At 51.5% G+C, this 23,797-nt stretch overlaps 1 protein-coding gene across 1 annotated transcript; it reads right to left on the bottom strand.

The window, feature by feature from the left end:
• Window positions 1-13,421: 13,421 nt before the first annotated feature.
• On the bottom strand, window positions 13,422-13,982 carry LOC101912065 (olfactory receptor 14J1-like; the record flags this gene model as incomplete). Its single annotated transcript, XM_055793302.1, has 1 exon — window positions 13,422-13,982. A coding segment is annotated over one exon (561 nt), but the record flags the coding sequence as incomplete, so codon positions are not given.
• Between the last annotated feature and the right edge of the window lie 9,815 nt (window positions 13,983-23,797).

Genomic DNA, 23,797 nt, shown 5'->3' with positions numbered 1-23,797 from the left:
GACACCCCAGAGGGATGTTTAAGGGTTCCGACCATGTGAACTTCTTGAAAGAGAGTCATCTCCTTCCCCAGCCTCACAGACTGCATTGCCCACAGCATCACGGGTTAGGGGAAAGCTGGGACACCTCCATGCTAGAGGACATGTCTGCACAGGAGGACCCACAAGGTCTGCGCCTGAGCCTGCAGCTGAAACCCCTATTGCCAGAGAGCCTGTCTGCAATGCCAATAGCATCTGAGCAAGGCCAGGAGAGAGACAAAGGGACACTCGGGAACTCCTTCCCCTTCCCCAGCCCGGCACACCACCTCCCACACAGCAGCAGTGCAGGACAGTCACCCTCAGGCTCTGCTCAGCGAGAAATGGCACCGTGGCAGCAGGAGAGATGCACTTCATCCCTCCTGCTGCTCTGCTGGACCAGGAGCTGTTGAAACACATGAAACCCACGGTCTAAAGGCTGTGCTGGGTGGGAGAGGAGAGCAGAGGTGTGTTGCTCAGGGAAGGCACCTGCACGGCAGACCATGGCCAGGAGGTGCCCCTGTGTGCCCTGCATCAGGGTTCCCCTCAGCATCTCCCCCCTCCCTGCCCAGGGCTCTGCTGCCTGCAGCTGCCCCTGCCAGCAGCTCTTTCTCTGGCCCCAGGGCTCTTCCCTGCCAGCGCTCACAGAGCCCAGCTCAGCCCCTGTGTGCCCAGCTCTGCCCTGCAGCCGCTCTCTGTCTGCACAGCTGGAAGAGCAGCTCCCCCAAAGCCGGAGGGAAAAGGAGAGCTGATGCTGGTTTCCCCTGCAGCGTGCTGGGGAGGGAAGGCACTTGCTCAGCTTCCTCATCAGCCTCCCTGTGATGCTTTCAGCATCTCAGCCCCTGCTCTGACCTGCACAGCTGAGTTTCCATTGCCACCAAGCGGAGCCACAGAAAAGGGGCAGCAGAGATTCAGGCAAGCACAGAGCCAAGCAGTGAACCCCTGCCGTGAACATATGGACAGGGCCTGAGAGGCAAGTCTCCAAGTACGGTCCAGCTGATAAGCGGGGATGTGCTGGAGCTTGTGGGCCATAAACCTTGGGAGGACGGCCATAAAACCTTGGCAGGATGGCTACAAACCTCGGGAGGACAGGGAATGTGAACAGGTAACAACTGACAGGATGAGTCAGGCTGAGTCAAGATAAGGGAATGGGGAACAGATGGCCCCAAAGAGAAGTAACAAGTTTGTGCTGATTGATGACTGTTGAAACTTACTTAAAGTGCTCTTTGTTTGTAGTTAACCAAGGAGGGATTGCCTAGTATGTAATGTGTAGTTTAAAGAACCAATCTGTTTAAAGCGCGCGGCCTCTGATAACATATATAAACTTGTGATTGTATACAATAAATCGACATTTGCTTGCATCAAGCAGCGTCTCGTCTCTCATCGCGGCAATTTGGTGACCCTGACATGATGGGTTTATGAACCGCCAGGCTGAGCAGCAGGTTGCGAGTCAACCTTGAATGAGCTGCTGAAAGGAAGCAGGAATTGAAAAAAAAAAAGTCCCTCTGGAATTTAGAGGTGAGCTGTGGGAAACATGGGGAATCAGGCGTCTTCCCCCAAAAGAGACGTATATGAGCTTATGAAAGCTCTCCTTAATAAGCATGAAAAAAATATTCCTGGGCATGATCTCAAGGCAATCCTTAGATGGGTACAGGTAAAATTACCCACTGTAACTGCATCTAATATTTTTACGCGAGAGCTTTGGGATGATGTGGGGGTAAAACTGTGGGATGCGGCTACATCGGGGGATGCCAAAGCGCAGTGCATGCTCCCATGGTGGAAAAGCATTTTTCAGATTTTGAAAGCACAGGAAAAAAGTCACAGAGAAAAAGCCGGGGGGGAAGGAAACTCTCCTACAGTAACTCCATTACCGCTGGAGGACCTGGAACCCCCCCAACCCCTTGAAGGTTTTTGCCACAGGTTACCCCCCACAGGAAGACCCCTTTGATCCGGGGCCGGTGGACCCTGAAAAAGAGCCAGATTTATACCCCCCCGACCCACACAATGTGTGGGCTAGCGTAAAGATGCCAAGCCTTGAAAGAAGGAGACCTGGGCATTGCTAAAACAATAGTGGCCCCTGTGCTTTTTCAGGGTCGGGGGGCACAGTGGGAGGCCTTGTCTTGTCCGGTAATTAAGGAACTGCGTCACACCGTTACCGAGCACAGGCTTTCCTCTCCTTATTCTGCAAGTCTGTTCTCTTCTGTATTTGATACATACGTTTTGACTCCTCATGATCTTAAGTCTCTAGTGCAGCTGTTATTAGCTCCGACTCAATACGCGTTACGAGACTCACATTGGAGCGGGGGGCTTCAGGCACTCCTCCTCACTATGTGGGTCACGGCAATGCAGCTATGGCCCTGCTGACCATGGAACACCTTACTGGTACAGGTCGGCACTCTGACCCGGCAGCCCGAGCTCCGGACATCCCTCAGGAGGCTCTCAAAGCAGTCCGTGAGGAAGCAAAAAAGGCTCTTCTTAAAATCCCTGACTCACAAAAGCCGCAGAAAGCTTTTATAACTGTTACTCAGGGACCCCATGAGTCCTATATGGAATTTATTGACAGACTAAAAAATGCTTTAGCGCGTCAAGTGGATAACACGGAAGCACGGGAAATATTGTTATTGAAATTGGCTGTGGGAAATGCTAATGCAGATTGCAAAAAACTGTCACAATCTCTCCCTAATCCAAACCCCACACTGATTGAAATGATAGAAGCCTGCAATAGAATCAGCACTGTGGATCACAAATTTGAGGTTATGGATGCTGCCTTTGCAGCTGTATGTGGTCTGTCAGTAATTTGTTACAGCTGTGGCAAAGCAGGTCACTTAAGAAAGAATTGCCTGGCTATGAATAAAGGAGCTAAACACCAAACCCCTGGGTACTGCCCTGTGTGCCGAAAAGGGCATCGTCATGCTAACCAATGTCATTCTAAGAATGATTTCCAAGGTCAACCAAAACAGGGAAACCGATCGCAGAGTGCGGGGCAGCGACGCGCATGGATACAAGTGCCGCAGCCGACATTCCAACCCCAACGGAGAGAAGCAACAGCACCTCGAGTCTTCGTCCAGCAACAAGCGGTAGCACCGGATTGGACCTAGCAACCTCCCACACAGTAATGTTACTCGATCCCTCGGTTCACTTATTGTCCACAGATTTCTCGGGACCCATTTTTAGGCGGGGCTATTGAAATGCGCGATACCCTAAAATTGACATGGAAAGTCGATACCCCTATTTGGGTAGATCAATGGCCCCGACCACTGGAAAAGCTTTGCGCCCTCCAGGAACTAGTTATGGAACAGCTAACAAAAGGGCATATTTTGCCTTCCACTGTCCGTGGAACTCACCTGCTTTTGTTATTAAGAAACAAACTGGCAAGTGGCGCTTGCTCCACGAACTCAGAAAAAATTAATGATGCTACGGAAGACATGGGAGCCCTCCAACCTACACTCCCGTCCCCCACTATGATTCCTCGACATTGGCGTTTGACCGTTATTGATCTCAAAGGCTGTTTTTTTAATATCCCACTCCACCCAGATGGTGATCCTAAATTTGCCTTTTCAGCCCCTAGCGTCAACATGCAAACCCCGTTGCTAAGATACCAGTGGGCTGTGCTGCCACAAGGAATGAAGAACAGTGCCACAATCTGCCAGTGGTGTACCATCATATGGACGACATCCCAGTGGCCGCACAACAACACAAGGTCACGGAGGAAGCTGTAGCCCTTGTCGCAGCTGCTGTTAATTCAGCAGGCCTCTGTATTGTGCCAGAAAAAATTCAAAAAATACCCCCATGGAAGTACTTAGGTTGGCATATAAGGACTCAAACTATAGTTCCCCCGCCTTTACAGATACAGAAAGACATAAAAAACTTGCATGATGTACAGAAATTGCTGGGAACAATTAATTGGGTCCGGCTGCTGTTGGGAATTTCTAATGAAGACCTGAGTCCTTTATTTGAACTGCTAAAAGGGAATACCGACTTGTGTTCCCCCGCAGTCTTGGTCTTGAAGCCATTGACTCTTTGCTAAAGGTTGCTACTGCAATCACTCACAGACAAGTACATCAGTGGGCTCCTGAATCACCTGTTCATTTGATTATTTTGAATCCCACTCGAGAGCCTCATGCATTAATATTTCAGTGGGATTCTCAGAAATCAGACCCTCTGTTGCTTATGGAATGTTTGGGTTTTTTTATCAAATCAACCTACAAATACTATTTCAACACAGCATGAGATGTTTGCTTTACTGGTAATTAAAGCCAGACAACGCTTGTTAACACTATCAGGAATAGATTTCGCTCGTATCTGTTTACCTGTGACAAGCACGTATTTACAATGGCTTTATCAGCAGTCAGACGCCGTTGTTATGGCATTGGCGGACTGTAGAGGTCAACTCACATCCCACCCACCTTCGCATAAGCTGCTTAATATTGACTTTCACTTAATAGCCCAGCCAAAAAGGAGCGATCAGCCATTACAAGCTTGTACTGTGTCTACAGACGGGTCTGGAAAATCACACATATCAGTCATTTTATGGTGGGATGACCAGCGTGGACGATGGGGCTCGGACATGGAAACTGTTTCTGGTTCTCCTCAGATGGTGGAACTGGCTGCAGTTCTTTGAGTTTTTCGAAGGTGGTCCACACCGCTTAATCTTGTTACTGATTCAGCTTATGTTGCAGGGGTTGTAGAACAAGCTGAAGCACCTGTACTACGTGATGTCTCACATGCTGAACTGTTTGCCTTATTACAAGAGCTTGTCTTTCTCTTAGACTCTCGCCCTCACCCCTATTTTGTTATGCATGTCAGGGCACATACCTCTTTACCTGGCTTTATCGCAGAAGGGAATCGACGAGCTGATATGCCCACATTACCAGTACAAGTCCTACCAGATCGCCTAGCACAGGCTAAACTAAGCCATTCTTTCTTTCACCAGAATGCTGGAGGTCTCAAACGGCAGCTTGGGCTTACCTCCCAACAAGCGTCCAATATCATCGCCGTCTGTCCTGACTGTCAAAGGCATTCTTTTGCATCCATAGCAGGAGCGTTAATCCTAGAGGACTACAGAGCTTATAACTATGGCAAATGGACGTTACACATTATCCAGAGTTTGGTAAATTAACTATGTCCATTCCTCTATTGACACCTTTTCAGGTGCTCTCTTTTCTTCTTGTCACACAGGAGAGAAAGCTCGTGATGTCCGCAAGCACTTGATGCAGGCTTTTGCCACCTTGGGCATACCCTCCCAAATAAAAACGGACAACAGTCCCGCATATATTTCAGCTGCAACGAAGGCCTTTCTTGACTCATGGGGCATAACTCACATTACCGGTACTCCTCATTCCCCCACAGGCCAATCTTTGATTGAACGCTCTCATCAGTCTTTGAAACACTTACTACAACAACAAAAAGGGGGAATGGGGACTGCAATCCCTGAGGAACGACTAAAGAAACCTCTGTATGTTTTCAGTTTTTTGAATTGTTCTTTAATAGATAATAATCCTCTGATAGTTCAGCATTTTAATGCGAATGCTTCACTTGAGGCACGAATTAAACCTCCGGTGTTGGTCCGTGATCCAGAATCAGGTAAGGTTATGGGACCATATCCTCTTGTGACATGGGGAAGAGGTTATGCTTGTGTTTCCACAGAAAAAGGCCCCGGGTGGATTCTGGCGAAGAACGTACGACCCTTCCGTGAATCCCTACCACAATCATCTGGTGAGGACTCCGATCATCCTCCGGATCATCCCCCGGATCATCACCTCGATCAACAAGCTTCTGAACCTTCTGGGATCACGAATAACTGCAGCAGTATAAACTGAACGCTTTGGACTGAAAATGACTAAATGAATCAACGTAGAGAAGTATCAGTCGCGGGAATTTCTTGTACTATATGCGGGCAGTGTAAGCCTTGGGTCTTATGTGTGTGCTATAACTGAAAAAAGGAATGGTGGTGTAGAGCAGTATTAGCCAAACGATGGCGTGAAGGTTGTGTTGTTAATGGGATTAATACTGTTAAAGTTCTGCTTCCTTCAGGTCACGAGTCAGCAGAAGAACAAAGATATCGGGAATATTCCCGGGACTGGACCCTATCTGTATCTAAACAAGCAGAAAGAGTCCTGGTCTGTGGTTTTGAGTGCAGTAAGACTAACCTGGTGCCTGCTGTTTGGACTGTTCTTAAACAGGACTGGGAGCAGACTAAAGAAAAATGTGAAACACGATTTGCATGGAAGCTAAGGGCAGGCCAGAAAGCGTTTTTGAAATAGTGCTTATCTTCATGGTGACAGTAGGGATTGTGCAAGGCTACCCATTTCTTCCTCCACTTCCTGAGGTTAATGTATGGGTTACATTGGCAAATGTGACCGGACAAGACACTTTGTGTCTTGCCACTGCTTCACCTAATAACCCCTTTTCCACATGCCTCGTGGGCCTACCGCTAGATGAGTGGCCGGTACCTACAAATTTAAAAGCAATTTTTCCAAATCGGTCACAAAATCTGACAGAGAATTGGGACATAGGGGTCCCCTGTCATCCACAGGCTACCCTAGAACCACAAGAGATTGAGCTTCTTGGATCAGTGAAAATGGATGTTTGTGTGAAGCTTAACTATACAGGGAAAAATCAGTCCAAAGCATGGGATGTCTCTCCTGCCCATCCCGTTTTTAAGAATGCTAGTGTTTGGTGTAATTACACGGCAACAAACTTGTCCAAGTCTAGCAATGCCCCCTTGTCATTACCATCGGGAGTATTTTTTATTTGTGGGGACAGAGCGTGGCCCATCATCCCTTCTCATATAAAAGGAGGTCCATGTAGCCTCGGACGCCTTTCTGTCCTGACTCCTAATACATCTATGATTTTACAGCACCGTCTCTCATAGGGCAAAGTGTAGCATTCATGCATATGCTCCCACGTGGAGTTTTGGTCTTTTAGCCAAAGCTCTGTTGCCTCCCTTTTCATACCTGGAGCGGCCGCTGGAAAAGCATTAGCAACTTTAGATAAGCTTGGCTGCTGGCTTGCTAAACAAGGGAATGCTACTAGCAATGCATTCTCTGGTCTTTTACTAGATGTAGACTGTGTTCGCCATGCTTCACTGCAAAATAGGGGCACTATAGATTTTTTGCTTTTAGCGCACAGACACGGCTGTGAGGATTTTGGTGGCATGTGCTGCATGAATCTCTCTGACCACTCAGAATCGGTTCATGCCAGCATTTCAACAACTTAAAGCTGGAGTCTTTAAACTTTCACAAGAAAACAGCTGGGATTGGTTGGATAAACTTTTTGGAGGATGGGGACTGTTGGGATGGTTAAGAAGCTTAGTGATGCTGGCCTGTCACCTCCAGAGGCAGAAGTGACCTCACAGGCCCCTCACAGCCAGGCACGTCCTCCTGCATGAGGAGTTCCTGCGACCCAGTTGCCCTCCTAATACCAGACCCCTCCATCACCCTCCTTTTGTCCAGGGATGTGACCACAGAAAAGCAGGCTTGTTTTTCTCAGATTTATCAAATACCTTTCCCGCAATCCATTTGAGTAGAGAAACATTCCTCAGATGAGCTCCTCTATTTGTGTTGACACATTCTATAGATGCTTTTATATCTCTATGGTTTGTTTTTTGGTTGGGAGACCTTTAAGTGCACAGCTGAGGCAGGGTCAGCTAGAGCAGCCTGCTCAGTAACTGGTCTAGGTAGGCTTCCAATACCATAGAAGCACAGAAACAGAATCATTGAGGCTGGAAAGGACCTTAAAGATCATTACATCCAACCGTAACCTGAGTATCAGTAAATCATCACTCAACCATGTCCCTAAGCACCGCAACTGTGTATTTTGGAAACCGCTCCAGGGCTGGTGATTGCACCATCTCCCCGGGCAGCCTGTTCCAATGCTTGAGCACCCTTGCAGTGAAGATGCTTTTCCTCATATCCAATCTGAACCTCTCCTGGTGTAACTTGAGGCTCTTGCCTCTTGTCCTGTCACTTGTTATCTGGGAGAAGAGTCCTACCCACCCCATCTACAACCTCCTTTCAGGTACTTCTAGAGAGCATAAAGGTCTCCCCTGAAGCCTCGCCTGCTCTAGACTGAACAAGCCAAGTCCTCTCAGACACTCTTCATCCAAGCAAGGCTCCAGACCCTTCACCAGCTTTGTTGACCCTCTCTGGACACACTCCAGCACCTCAACGTTTCTCTTGAACTGAATGGCCCAAACCAGAAACACTTTGTTTGAGGTGTGGCCTCAGCAGTGCCGAGTACAGGGGGTCCATCACTGCCCTGGTCCTGCTGGCCACACTGTTTCTGATACCAGACACGATGCTATTGGCCCTCTTGGTCATCTGCACACAACTGCTGGCTCATGCTCAATCATCTGCCAACCTGCACCCTCAGGGTACTTCCCCACCAGGCAGCCTTCCAGCCACTCTGGCCCAAGCCTGTAGAGTTATGTGGGGGTGTTGTGACCCAAGTGCAGATCTGGAACTTCTCCTGGTTGAACTTCTTTCAACTGGACTCAGCTGAACACTCCAACCTGTGCAGACCCCTCTGCAGAACCTTCCTGCCCTCAAGGAGATCAGCACTTCCACCCCACTTGATGTTGTATGCAAACTCACTGAGGGTGCACTCAAGCCAGACCACTGATAAAGTTCTGAAGCAGGACTGGCCTCAACACTGAGCCCATGGGATCACCAGTAATTATGGGTCATCACCTGGATGTCGCTCCATTTATTACCCCTCTTGGGGCTTGGGTGTCCAGCCAGCTTTAACCCAGTGTGGAGAACACCCACCGAAGCCATGAGCAGCCAGGTTCTCCAGGAGAATGCAGTGGGAGATGTTGTCAAAGGCTTTTTTAAGGTCCAGGTAGAGAACATCCACAGGCTTTCGCTCATCTGCTAGGCAGGCCACCTTGTCACAAAATGAGATCAGATTCATCAAGCAGGACCTGCCTTTCATAGATCTGTGCCAGCTCGTCCTGACCTCCTGGTTGTCCTGTGCTTGCGGTTTGGTGTTGTTCAGGATGATCAGCCCTACAACCTTCCCTGGCACTAAGATCAGGCTGACAGTCCTAGGAAGGATCCTCTTTTCTACGTTTCTTGTAGGTGGGCACCACTTTGACTAAACCCCAGGCTTCTGGTGCCTCCCCACTTAGCCAAGACATTTGATAGTCACCCCGGTGGTGATGCATGAGAGAAACAGACCAACGATTTTCACAGTGTTCCTGGATCACGAGATGTCTATAGCCAAGGACACTTTCCAAAGCACTTTGTCCTTCCTGGACATGAGGTTCACCTGCACCACAGGTCCTCTGGGGCTGCAGAGACAACGCAGACAGACATGTCCTCTCCTGCCACCACTGCACAGTCCAGCCCTTTGTCCCTCTGGTCTTGAGGACAGCTGGGTTTCCTCTCCTTAGGGACATTTCATTTCACCGTTACAGTGCCACCTGCCAACCACCCCAGTATGCTCTGCAGCAAAATTTAGCATGCGTTGCACTTTGGGTACTTGGTACCCGCTATTTTTGTTACATGAGTGATCTTGGCCCTGGTGCCACAGCTGAGGTCCAGTGCGTCTCTTCTCTGCCATAAAGAACCTAAATCAGGGAGAGCAAGGGGCCAAACTCTTACTTAACCAGCGTGAGGAAGCCTTAGCGTCAATGACCTCACATCTTACTGGGGACTTTTGTGACCCTGTGGGTTTACATGGCAAGGGTTTGGGAGTGGTCATGGGGTTTGTAGGGCTGACAAAGGTGAGAAGAGGTCAAGAGTTGGCCCCATGGCCAAGAAAGCCACATTCAGCTGGCTCTGAAATGGACCTGCTACCTCCCTGAGCTCATAAGTCATTCTAGCGGCACCTCTGTGAAGAACCACTGGAAGAAAGGACATAACACAGTGGGCAGCATTTGTGAGAGAAAAAGTGAGAAACAGGGCACGGAAACAGCCCTACAAACACCAAGCGAGTGAAGAAGGAGGGTGGGCAGTGAGGGAGAGGCTTAGTGTGCTCATGGAGGCCAACGGTCAACCCACCAACCCCGAAATTCACAGGACAGCACAGTGACAATGTTCCTTTAGGTGAATGCAGGTTCTTCACATCAGCGTTTTAGCACCGCTGCCAGATGGGCCAACAGCTGTGATGCTCACCTGGATCTGAAACCCTGCGTCACCCCTGTCCACCTTGGCTCCAGCAGCAAAGGAATTATGGAATCTCATCTCCCAGGGGCAGTGAGGCAGGAGAGCAGCAGAGGGCAGGTGCCAGGCTCAGGGTGGCAGGCTGTGGCCAATGCTGGGAACTTTCACTGGGCAGTATCACTCAAGGGAGAAGAATTCAGTGCAAGTGGTCACAAGGAGGCCATGAGGCCCCAGGGCCAGAGGACAACTCGTCTTCTCATAGGCCTTGGTGGCAGAGACAATGGCCGTACGCAAGGGGACAACCCTTGGGTTCTCTTGGTGACTTCCAGCCTTGCCCGTGCCCTTTGCCTTCCATCTCACGTTGCCCTACGCTGTCCCACAGCTGCTGCTTTTCCCCGGCAGGCTGCAGGCACCCATCTGGCTTCCCCACCTTGCTCTCACCCTGCCCTTGCCACACATGCACTCATGTCTGCCCACCCTCACACGCTGTGCCTGCAAACACACAGACATGGACTGATCTCACACTCCTTCTGGGCGACGTCTCCCACCACAGCACAAGCCCCTGAGTGACATTTCCTCCTCCTGACCTCCAGTCTCCACTTTCCCAGCTGCACTGGGTGGCAGTGCTTCTCCCTCCTGCTCTTCCCTACCGCCAAGGAAAGCTCCACCACCTGGGAAACCACCCTTCAGGCGGGCATCCCGACCCGTCACCCTCCTTGGGGCCTTTCCCCTGACCATGCCACGGCCTCACCGCGCTCTTCCAAGGCTGCGAGCCTTTCAGCTTCTCGCATAGACACGAGCAAGCGGTGTGCCTGCTGCTGTGCTGCCATGTCCTCAGGCAGCAGCAACGTGACAAGCAAGAAAGAAGCCCCTTGGTGGAGTGAGCCCAGGTCCTTAGGCAGAGGGGATCTCACAGCCCATGTGCCACCCAGGGGCCTTCTGCTGGCCTGCCCGAGACACGGGCAGATGGAGCTTAACAGCACGTGTGCCAGCCATGAGTCAGGGGCTGCCCTACGCGCTGTGTCAGGCAGAGGTGACCTCACCGCCCCTTTCCCAGGCACATTGCTGCTGGTGGCCTGTCCCCTCCGCAGGCAGAACTGGCCTCACTGCCCCCGTCACAGCCATTGGCTTCCTGCTGGAATGTGAGTCCCTGAGACACAACTGACCACGAGATACCGTCCTCAGCCGTCACCCTCCCCGTGGCCCAGCACCCAGCAGATGAAGGGAAGCTTCTCTCACCCAATTTATCTCATGGATTTCCTACCTACCATTTGGGTGCAGGAACATTCCCCAGGGGAACTGCTCTGTTTCTACTGGACCATGTTTTGTCTCTGCTTCTGCGCCTCTGTTTTCCCTTCTTCCCCCTGCTATCCCATCCCAACTGAGCTCTCCAGGGAAGTGAGTCAATGAGTCCCAGAATATCCCAGGTTGGGAGAGGCCCCTGTAATGCCCTTGTCCAGCTGTCCTGCTCAAGGCAGGGTGAACTGGATGGCATCTCTCAAGGGCTCTGCCCACTTTGGCATCATCCACAGAAGGGTCTGAAAAGCCACTTTGTCAACTTGTGCTGGGAGACAATAAAGACATTCAACACAGCTGGCCCAACTGCTTGCACTGGAAGATGCCACTAGTCAGTGGCCACCAGGACGACTTGACCACTGGTGACATTTGGTCTTGAGGCCCTGTGGCGTATGATGCACCGACTCTGGGAGCGGATCAAAGGCACGAAGACACTCGAAGACACCTCGAAGACACTTTATTAAAATCAAGCAAGCCTTTTATACCTTTGCAGGGGGCTGACATGTCAGCCTGTAACTGTGCTCAGCAAGTTTCCACTCTGGGCTCTTCTTTTATTACAGACACAGCAGCTCAGCAACTCCCTTTATCTACAAGGCCACAAGCTCTGCAGACCACTCCCTATCTTCCAGGTTCTCCTCTTGCTCCCATGGCTTCCTTCAACAAGCATAACTGTGTCTCTCTCCCAAGGTCGGGTTTTGCTCCCTGACGCCGCTGAGCTAGCTCGAGACATAGCCACAAGCCGCCAGCCAACTTCCCACCCACAGTATCCTCCATTTCTTCACTCCAGAAGTCACCCATCTGCCTATACAGAAACTGCAGGAGAAAAAGTCAAAACCCTTGCAAAGGTGCAGGTACAAACCATCCCCTCCTTTCCTCAATACGTATGGGTGCAGCAACCCCTTTGATGTCCCACAATTACCTGGAAATGGCTGCAGCAGTATTTCCACCGTCATTTCCCCAGACACTACGGTGAGGATGAGCAGCCTGTATTTCTCCCAATCGTCCTTCTTGCTTTTCCTGAACAAAGGCGGGATGTCTGCCTTTTGCCGGGACCCCAGAACCTCCCTGATTGCTCGGACACATTTGAGGGCACCATCCAGAAAGGGTGCCGTGATCGGACAGAGGCACTTGCAATGAGCCTGCCCAAGGCGCGTGAGATGACTGTCCCTGGGACAGTGGCCTTTGTTCCTGCAGTCACACACAGGAACGGCCAGGCGCTGGGAGGTGTCCCCACCTCAGCTGGCCTCATGCACTGCTGCCGTGGTTGAACCCCAGCCTCACGCACACAGGGGTGCTCAGAGGCACGAGCCCGTCCCTGGCACGTGCGGAGGCAGAGCACTGCAGCAGGCACAGTGACTGCCTGGCCTCCTGCTGCCCCTGCCAGAGGCTGGCAGCACCTCAGCCCGGGGGTGTCGCGCCCTGCTCGGCACCTCTCGGAGATGGCCCTCGTCATGACCAACGGGCACGGGGACCTCGGTTCAAGGAAGCACGTTGCAGTGCTGCATTCAGGTGGTCTCCACCAATCCAGAACATTTGATGGAGGTCAGCACCGTCACAGAGTGCCCGTTGCCTGCCCCTGCCTGCGCTCACAGGACTGCCATGCAGCACGGCGGTGACCAAGCTGCCAGAGCACTCAGGCCTTACACTAAGGCAGGGGGTCAGAAGGGGAGTGTGGAGGTAGAAGGAGGACAGCACTGGAGAGCCAAGGGGTGGTGTTCCCTGGTACTGCAGCCATACCAGGAACTTTTTCCCCTCATTCTGTGGACACAGGACCTGTCCCTGCAGCTCCAGAAAGGCCTTGGAAGGAAGTATGCAAGGATAAATAGAGTTGTTTAATGGCCCTTTGGCTTTGTTAGACGAAGACAGAGCAGGGCACCTTCAGAAAGGAAAATCACAGAAGCGATTAGAATGGGGACGACACCTTTATCAGAAGTTAAATACCACAACCAACTACAACAAATTCAGAAGACAATCTGGGTTTGTGATGAATTACATTATAAATGCTATTCATAAATTTATTCCTTCAGAAAAACATCCAGCTATCAGTTTGCACATTGCACCCTTGAGCTCCTCATTCCTCATGCTGTAGATGAGGGGGTTCACTGCTGGAGGCACCACTGCGTACAGAACTGCCACCACCAGGTCCAGGGATGGGGAGGAGATGGAGGGGGGCTTCAGGTGGGCAAATGTGCCAGTGCTGAGAAAGAGGGAGACCACGGCCAGGTGAGGGAGGCACGTGGAAAAGGCTTTGTGCCGTCCCTGCTCAGAGGGGATCCTCAGCACAGCCCTGAAGATCTGCACGTAGGACAGCACGATGAAAACAAAACACCCAAAGAATAAAAAGGCACCAGCCCCAATAAGCCCCACTTCCCTGAGGTAGGTGTGTGAGCAGGAGAGCTTGAGGATCTGTGGGATTTCACAGAAGACCTGTCCCAGGGCATTGCCTTGGCAGAGCGGCAGTGACAGTGTATTGGCCGTGTGCAGCGCAGCACGGAGAAACCCACTGGCCCAGGCAGCTGCTGCCATGTGGACACAAGCTCTGCTGCCCAGCAGGGTCCCGTAGTGCAGGGGCTGGCAGATGGCCACGTAGTGGTCATAGGCCATGACGGTGAGGAGACAACACTCTGCTGAAAGGAAAAAGACAATCAGGAAGAGCTGTGCAGCACATCCTGAGTAGGAGATGTCCCCGGTGTCCCAGAGGGAGTTGGCCATGGCTTTGGGGAGAGTGGTGGAGATGGATCCCAGGTCGAGGAGGGAGAGGTTGAGGAGGAAGAAGTACATGGGGGTGTGCAGGTGGTGGTCGCACACTACGGTGGTGATGATGAGGCCATTGGCCATGAGGGCAGCCAGGTAGATGCCCAGGGAGAGCCAGAAGTGCAAGAGCTGCAGCTCCTGCGTGTCTGCCAATGCCAGGAGGAGGAACTGGGTGATGGAGCTGCTGTTGGACATCTGCTGCCTCCAACCATAGGGTCCTCTTTATGGAGCAAAACCAGTGACAAGTCAGGCAATACTTCTGTGAGGCAAGTGAAAACCCTTTCTCCTAGATGTGCCCCCGGTGCCCCATGCCCCCCCTCTGCCGTTCCTAGGAGAGCTCCCTGCAGAGCCGTGGCTGGAGCTGTGCTGAGTGCTGCCCGAGTGTGCTGTGAGGAGCAGGGGCTGTGCCCGCTGGCTGCCCAGCAGTGAGCCCTGCTCTGCAGCAGGGGCTTCATGGGAACCCTGGGGGCAGGGGCCAGTCCTGGCCTTGCACTGGCTCAGCCCAAACTGCTCCCAGCGCAGAAGGGCCTGTCAGCATCGGCTCTGCCCGTGCTGAGCAACGGCCATGGCCAGAGTCAGGTCAGGAGGGCTTTGTGCTGTGCTCAGGGAGAGCAGAGTGAGTGCTGAGAGGCAAGGGCACTGTCTGTGCCTGAGGGCAGAGGCAGGGAATCTGATCTCTCCATCCCTCTCCTTCCCAGCTGCCCGGCAATTGCTCCTTTCTTATATGGAGAGTGATCCCACTGCCACGTTACCCTGACCAGCAGCCAGGCACTGCTGAGAGCAGAGGGATCCACTGCAGAGAACAGAATGCCTCATCCCTTACCGAAGGCTCAGCACCACACTGCTATCCAAGGACACCCAGGGCTCACTGTGTGCCCTGGCAGGCACATACACCTTGGGTGGACACCCAAAGTAGGTAGTCAAGGGTCCTGGCCATGGCAAGTTCTTGCAGCAGACTCAGCTCCTTCCCCAGCCTCACAGACTGCATTGCCCACAGCATCACGGGTTAGGGGAAAGCTGGGACACCTCCTTGCTGTGGACATGCCTGCACAGGAGGGCCCACAAGATCTGCGCCTGAGCCGGCAGCTGAAACCCCTATTGCCAGAGAGCCTGTCTGCAATGCCAATAGCATCTGAGCAAGGCCAGGAGAGAGACAAAGGGACACTCGGGAACTCCTTCCCCTTCCCCAGCCCGGCACACCACCTCCCACACAGCAGCAGTGCAGGACAGTCACCCTCAGGCTCTGCTCAGCGAGAAATGGCACCGTGGCAGCAGGAGAGATGCACTTCATCCCTCCTGCTGCTCTGCTGGACCAGGAGCTGTTGAAACACATGAAACCCACGGTCTAAAGGCTGTGCTGGGTGGGAGAGGAGAGCAGAGGTGTGTTGCTCAGGGAAGGCACCTGCACGGCAGACCATGGCCAGGAGGTGCCCCTGTGTGCCCTGCATCAGGGCTCCCCTCAGCATCTCCCCCCTCCCTGCCCAGGGCTCTGCTGCCTGCAGCTGTCCCTGCCAGCAGCTCTTTCTCTGGCCCCAGGGCTCTTCCCTGCCAGCGCTCACAGAGCCCAGCTCAGCCCCTGTGTGCTTTTGATTGTGTCCTTGACAATGGACATCCCGTGATGCAGGGACACTTTGAAAATCATTGGTCTGTTTCTCTATTGCCTCACCACAGGACACGGCTGAGAGGATTTTGAGGGAATGTGCTGTATGAATCTTGCTATATCATTCTGAGTCCATTCACAAACAGCTTTCCCAACTGCAAGATAATACGAAGAAACTCAGTGTTACTGAAAATCCTTACGACGATTGGCTTAAGGGATGGGAAAACACTGGCTGGTAGAAAACCTTATTGATGGAAGGGATTAAATTTTTGTTGTTATATTTGCTGTGCTTGTTATCTTTTGTTGTATTTTCTCCTGTATGAAGGAAGATTTGGAATCAATCGTTGATAGAGCCTGGGTTGTCTAAAAAAAAAGGGGGATGTGTAGGGGAATTCTTGGCAGAACAAAGGGCACACTGTCCCCTTGCAGGAGTTGGACAACCCTGGCCTGCAGATTACAAAGTTCCTTTGAAGATCTTGTACTGTCCTTGAATAGGCAGAATAAAGAATAATGAGCATTGTACAAGAACAAGGCCGGGTGCCAAGCAAGATATGAAAACCGCTAGGTTAGCACATCCTTCTTAGGCGCTTGCAGCATGACAACCAATGCACAGGTAACATGAATACGTAACCGACAGCCAATGACTGTCAGGCAGCTGCCGCGTGAACAGTGCATTAGAAGTGTAAATATGACAAAGTTGCTACATAAAGTAGGACGACATGTAGCCACATTGGTGCGATTGTCGTTACTTGGCTGACTTTCCGACTGGGACCCTCTTCAGCCCACACTGCCCCAGGATGTCCCAGTGGCCTCCAGGTGGGGTGTGAGCCCTTCACCACTGCTCTCTCAGCCTGACCATCCCGCTGGTGTTTTACCCATCTCTTTCTGTTCCCACCCAGAGTGTCATGGCCTCACGTGGGCAGGAGAATGCTGAGGGAGACCATGGGCAGAGTTTTGCTGAAGCTGAGGGAAATGACATCCACTGTGGAGCTCGTCACGCACAACTGCAGGCTGTCAGGTTGGCGAGGCAGGAGTTACCCTTGGAAAATCCACCTGGACAGTTACCCGCTCAGGTGCCAGAGATGTCACCCAAGGGGACTCTAACTGATGGCACACCCCTCACCATGGGGGTCTGTACAGCCTGTGCTTCCCCCAGCTGCACTTATGGACTCTTTCAACATGGTTGTAACACCTGCTCAGCCATCCTCTCTCACAGGAGACCTCTGCCTATAAAAGGAGGTTTCCAAAGGGATATTCCTAAGAAATACCAATTTTCCTCCAGAATGTAACTACCACTAATCCTTTATACCATCTGTCCTTAATTTCTCTCATCTTCTACATATTTGCAGCTGACCAGGAGACAATGACCACTTCTGAAGATGTCTTTTCAGCAGACTGTCTCGGCAATGTCTCTTTCCATTATCCTTCAGGTTTCTCCTCCTTTTATTCTTTGGTCCTACAAGCACCTCACCTGTGCTGCTGGTTTCAGCTTCAGGGTGGAAGAGTTTATATGTCTTCCCACAGCCCATCTGTCCCCCATAAACAAATCTTTCCTTGTGATTAGACCTACCTTTCCGTATCTGCCAACCTAAAAGATTTCTCCTAAGAGTGTCCCTTGCAGAAAGGCACCTCATCAGAGACAGCTTGGACTTGACCTGTGCTTGTGGAGTGTGTTTTGCTATTGATGACACTTGATCGTTCTTCACAGTGCTTGCAGATATATTTTCTGTGCTGGTGTGCAGCCAGTCCTCTAAGGCAAACAGGTGGGGATGGTGCAAAGGAACCGCAGCACCCACCTGCAGAATTGAGGGGAGAAGTGTGATGTAAGGGGAAGGGATGTGAGTCCCAGGGGACAATGAGAAAAAGGGTTGGCGTTGGGGTTATGAAAAGCAAGCTTGTCCATCCTGTGTCAGACCTCGAGAGACTGCATGTCCTACCAACCCAGAACTACTGAGGACACTCTGCATCATTATCACTTGGAGAATGCAGCTAGAACCTGTCCTCTAACCTTAAAAGTACCAAAATATAACCTATGAAATAAATAAAGGAATTATCATCTGGTGCACTTCGAAATCTTCCCTTTTAGCTACACCATGAAACAGCTCATATTAGCTACACAGGTCTTCAACATCTGAAGGAAATGATAAAACTGTAAATAACTTCTTTAGGGCACCTGGGGCTCCTTCCATGAACCTGAGCTACTGAGAGCAGACTGAACCAACCACTCAAGGAATGCAAGTCAGAAGAAACACTCAAAATGCCTTGAAGCATGAATGGTCCTGCTGAGGACCATTGCTGACAAAGCGTCCCCATGGACTCGTTAGAGTAGCTAATTAGAGGCCAGACCTGCAGGTGGGCAAAGGTACTGTGTCGGTGCCTGTAAAGCTGCAAAACACATTTGGATTATTTATGAAGCAGAAAGACCCGGCCCTGACCCCCAGGCCCTTGGAGGGCAGAACATAAGACCCTCCAAATCACGTTTCCTGTCACAGGCCTTGGTGACATGGGCAGCTGCCAGTGCCAGGGGACAGAGGCCTCAGCCCCCTGTGGGGCCATTCAGCCTTGCTGCAGCCCAGGGCCATCTCCACTGCAAGTTGCCCTACACTGTCCATGTGGCACCTCTTTCCACTCGGGGGGTTGGACTCTTCCTTGCTTTCCCACCCAGCCCTCGCACCCGCATTTCTCTGCCTTTTCTGAAGTTTCTCCCCTCATCCCTGCTTGTTCCTTGAAGCTCAAAGCCATGGGCTGACCCAGGCTCCCTCTGGCTGACCTCTGGCATCAGAGGCCAGCCCTTGGACGGACACAGCTTTTTCCTCATACCCAATCTGAACCTTCTAAGTTGCATTTAGTGGTGTTTTTTCTTTTCTTCTCACTACCTCTGAAGGCTGCAGGTGAAGAAGGAGGACAGTGCTCTTGCTTCAGTTCATTGCTTCCTGTGCTCCTGCCTTGTACCACAGTGAGTACTCGGAAACCTTGCCATAGGCAACGCAAGGCTCTTACATCCTCCCACAAAAGCCCTCCATTCTCCAGGGTGGACCAGCCCAGCTCCCTCAGCCTGATCTACCAGGGCCCGTGCTCCAGCCTTGACCATCTCTGTGATTCTTTACTGAAATGGCTCCAGTGTGCCAGTGTCTCTCTGCTATTGCGGGGCACCAAAGCTAGACAAGTACTCTAGGTGTGGTGAAACAAGTGGGAAGCAGAGGGAGGGAATGACTTGCCGTGGCTGTGCTCCTGGCCATACAGCCCAGGAGGCTGTTGGTCACCTTTCCTGATGGCTCCTAGTTTGCCGAATGCAAACCAAGGAGCCAGCCAGGCAGTCCCTGCCCTGTGTCCTCGCAGGGCCTCGGTCCACTTTAGGGGCAGGACTTTCAATTTGTCCTTCTTGGGTATCACGAGATTCATGGGTGCTTCCAGTCAAGAGGAAGTTCCTCCAGTCTCTAGGGCCTTCCAGTGGGGATGGAGAATGGCCTCACTGGGACATCGGCCTGCTCACACGGCTTCCTGGGATGCCGCCCCTCTACCTCCCTGGAGTGGGAAGCATTGAATTTGGTCAAATGACTCCTGACTTGATCCCCATCCACACTTGGCTGGTTCCCTCCAGAGTCCTGCCTTCAGGCACAAGGCTTTGGGACACGATGCTGGGGAAGACTAAGGCAAAGAGGACCTGGAGGATGTTCAGTTTTATCTAGACCTGCTCTCACTAAGCTCAGCAGTGGCCACACAGGGGCTTTGTTTATTTCTTAAACTGTTCTGCAAGTAGTGACAGATCCTCTTGATGCCCTTGAACATCTTGCAAGACCCGATACGAAGCAGGCTTTGGCTTCCCTGAAAACATCCCTATTTCTAAATTCCTCTTTGAGCCCTTGCATCCACCTCCAGGATGCTTCCTTTTCTCTCTGGAGATTCTTGAGGAATTCCTTCTTTAGCCAAGAATCTCTCTGGGCATGTCTGCTTGATTTCCTGCTCCTCGGTATGGACAGTTCTGCTTGGAAAATGCTTTCCTGAATGACCAGCCGTACACAGCTCTGCTGTCCTTGAGTGCTGCTGCCCATGGGACTACCACTACATGTCCCCTGAAGAGGCTAAAGTCTTCTCCCCCTATTTCATGAGCACTACAGCCAGGGCTGACACTGGTTTTCACATCCCTCAGCAGCACTGCCTGTTTGGCAAGGACCAGGTTCAGGTGAGCGTCACCTTTGCTGGCCTGACACCTGTGCAAAGAATTTGTCTCAAGAGACCCCCGACACCAGCTGGACAGGGTGTATCCTGCTGTGCTCCCCTTCCAGAAAGCGTCAGGGTCATGAAGTCCCCCATAAGAGCTGGGATCATGGACGTGCAGACTTCCTTGGCTTGCTTAGATAAGCCTTTCTCCACTGCCGTACCCTGAGTGCGGGTGCTGTGTCTCCCACCAGGACGGCACACTAACCGGCCTCTCGCTGACACTCTCCTGCAAGGGCTCACCCAACCTGCTGCACACCCCGTAGAGGAGATCCGCACGTGCCACAAGTGCCTGCACACGGAGGGCATCCCCTCCTCAGCTTCCTGGCCTGTCCCTCATGAAAAGCCCACACCTTCCCCTGCCGCACCACTGTGACCTGTCCCACCACCCCTCATGACTTATTTCATCAATAGCATGATTTTCTCCATCCATATCCAGCACAATGACAGCATGTGGAAGCCCAGCTCCTGCCTGTGCCCCAGTCCCAAGCCATCGGTGCGCTTTTGGGCTGCAGCACCTCAGCCGTAGCACTGGGGCCAGGCTCAGGCTTCTCTCGGGCAAAGCTGGTACCAAGCGCCCCCGAGCCAGCGTGTGCCCGCGCTGTGCCGGAGACCAGAGACCCGCTGGAGTGGGTGGCGGTGGCAATCTAAGCGCACCAGCAGAGGAAGCCCTGCCCTCTGCAAGGCCAGAAAAGCTGTGCTGGGCTCTGCAGCCCTGGCAGAGGAAGGCTTGGCTAGCTGCAGTGCTGCTGAGGCCCCTGAAGGCCTGTGGGGGAGGGGAGGCTGACCTCCAGGAGGACATGGTGCTGCTGAAAATGTGCTTCAGTTTGGGTATGCTGTGATCCAGGAACACTGTGAGAACCATGCACTGGTTCTTTGATGGTATCTTCACGGGGCTGAGCAAAGGATTGCTGGAATAAGTACCAGGGGAGTGTGGGAGTAGCCAGGTGATTGGAACCCCCACTGTGATGGGCTTCCTGTTCATGGACCAGCTGGATGAACTTGGGTCAGACCGTGACGCACTGCAGGGCTGGCATTCAGTTGCTGGTTGACAGAAACCAAAGCTACCGGAGATGCCACCTGGGCTTCCTCAGAGGAACCATATTCCTGACAATCAAGACTGGGATGCCCACGTTTTTATGTTGCAGAAGGAAGCCGAGCTACAGAAGATACCAGAAGCAGGTACAAATGCTGCAATACCTCTTGTATGGGCTTCAGGAAGACCAGGGCAATCCCAAGCAGGGGAACCAGTAATCATCCAGTGGAAGCCAAATGGCAGAGCAGCAAGTCAAAAGCTGTAGCCAGTTAAACTACAAGTCAGGCAAGGGTTGGAGCCATGAATTGAACAGATCACAGATTTTGGGTTACTAAGAGAATGCCAATCAGAACATAACACTCCAGTATTACCAGCCAGGAAGCCAAATTCAGAAGAATACAAACTGGTGCAAGATGCAAGAGCTATAAATCCAACTGTGCAAGATGTCCATGAGGCAGTAGCACACCCACATGCCCTCCTGACCACCCTGAAGGAGAATGAGGAATGGTTTACTCTATGAGATGTGAAGATGCGTTCTTCTGCCTTGTGCTGGCTGCTGCCAGTCACCAATCGGTTGGTTTCCAATGGGAAAGCCCTGAAACTGGTCGAGAAACCCAGCTGTGCAGGGCTGTATGACTGCAAGGCGTTAAAAATAGTCCTACAGTCTTTGGAAATCAATTCGCCAGGGAGTTGGAAAGCTGGCAAAAGAGGTATGAAACTGTCGCCTTGCTGCAATAGGTAGGTGACGTCCTGCTAGCAACCAGCAGTAAAGAAGATTCTATAACAAGGACCTCCTAAACTTTGGGGGCTAGCAGGGTACAAAGTACCCTGGGAAAAGGCAGAGACCACCCCAGAAGAAGCAACCAATTGGGGATTTACAACCTGCCTGGGCCAGCAGAGTCTTGGAGCTGGAGGAAAAGGGCCATTTGTCAAATCCCAGAAGCCAAATGAAAACAAGAGCTCAGAGCATCCCTGGGAATGGCCGGGTGGTGTCACTTATGGCTAATGAATTCGGGACTCATTGCCAAGCTTCTATATGAAGGTGTCGGAGGAAACGGAAACCTCCTTGTCTGGACTCAGGAGTGCAGAGATGCATTTACGGAATGGAAACGGACTGGAATGAGTGCTCCAGCTCTAGGCCTCCCAAACCTAGAAAACCCATTGGAACTCTTTGTGCAAGAAAGGTGACACGTTTCCTTAGGAGTGTTGGCCCAGAGACTGGAACCATGGAGCAGAGCCGTGGGGAGCTTTTCCAAACAGCTGGACAGTGTCAGTAAAGGACGGCCAACCTGTCCGCACACGGTGGCAGCTACAGTATTACCGATGCAAGAGGCCCAGGGACTGACACCTGGGCAAAAATGACATGATCTCAGTGGAAAAGAAGAAGTAACTCATGATTGTTTAAAGACAAGGGCAGAGGTATATTCTAGCTGAGTGGAATTAAAAGGCACGCCAACAGAAAATGGAGACTGGGACTTATTTGTAGGTGGTAGTAGTTTTGTGCGAAATGGGAGTCAAAGAGCAGGATATGTGGTGGTAACTATCAGAGAGCGAAGAGAAGCCAAAGCCCTCTCATCTGACACGTGGGCCCAAGAGGAAGAACTCACAGCCTTACTAAGGGCACTGGCATTCTTATCAACAGACAAGGCTTTCTTAATGTATGGACATATTTGAAATTTGCCTTTGGAAGAGTCCATGCCGATGGGGCTGTTGGAAAGAAAGAAAGAAAGAGGACTCTGAACCTCTCAAGGATCCCCCGTCAAATTATGGGCTAGACACCCAACAATCATTTCAGGTGACCAGCTGACCCAGGGTGCTGGCAGTTATGCATCGTAAAGTGCAGCACCTTGGAGATAGCGCGGTGCATCTAGGACAGCAAGTGGCAGATCAAGCAAGGAAAGAAGCAGCTGAAAGTCAAATATTGCTGGTCCTGCCAGAGAAACGGCAGAAATTAGGACCTAAGAGCCCACAGGATCCACCAGAAAACAATCAGTTGGCTAATATACTGAAGGCAACCCAAATCAAGGATGATGGGTGACTCCTTTGCATCAGCTAACATATACAGAGGGAATTATGTGTGCATTGGCTAAAAGGAAGCACCAAGAAACTCCCTGGGGAAGTGAGAGGATGGTAGAAGCCTTGGAAGGGCAAGACCTGAATGTACCATGACTGGGAAAAGAAAAAGCAGAGTGAAGAAGCCTGAGTTGTACCTGAAGAATAACCCTCACCTACCCCAAAGACCTCTCCCAGGGCTGGCAAAGCCCAGGGGATTACTGGCAAATAGACTTTTTCCAAGTTACTGCAGCAAAATGGGTATCCGTACCTTTTAGTCATGACAGATGCTTTTTCAGGCTGGCTGGAAGCTTTCCCTTGCCGCACCAATAAGAAGTATCATAAGTGTAAGTTCAGAGATAATACTGAGATTTGGGGTACCCATAGGACTTTCTTTGCGTGTTGGGATCCACACTTGGTAGTAGAAGCCCCTCACCTTTTAGCTAAATAGAAGGGGTAAAATGGGATCTCCACACTCCATGGAGACCTCAATCAAGCGGGAAAGTAGAAAGAATGAAGCAAAGCCTGAAAGCACAGATGAGTAAAATCTGCCAAGAACCTCAGAGAGAGCAGTCAGATGCTTTTCCCTCAGCATTGCTACAGATACAGGATCCGGCGTAAACGGAAGGAGAGAGTTAGTCCTTTGGAAAGGATACATGGTAAACCTTGCCAGGTGACAGAAATGGGACTGAATCCCAAAATAATAGAAGGGAAACATGGCTA

The sequence above is a fragment of the Falco peregrinus genome, unplaced genomic scaffold (genome assembly GCF_023634155.1).
Source record: "Falco peregrinus isolate bFalPer1 unplaced genomic scaffold, bFalPer1.pri scaffold_24, whole genome shotgun sequence".
In the NCBI taxonomy this organism is placed as follows: domain Eukaryota; kingdom Metazoa; phylum Chordata; class Aves; order Falconiformes; family Falconidae; genus Falco; species Falco peregrinus.
The sequence above is the reverse complement of the archived record's forward strand: the minus strand, read 5'-3'. Positions and strand labels throughout refer to the sequence as shown.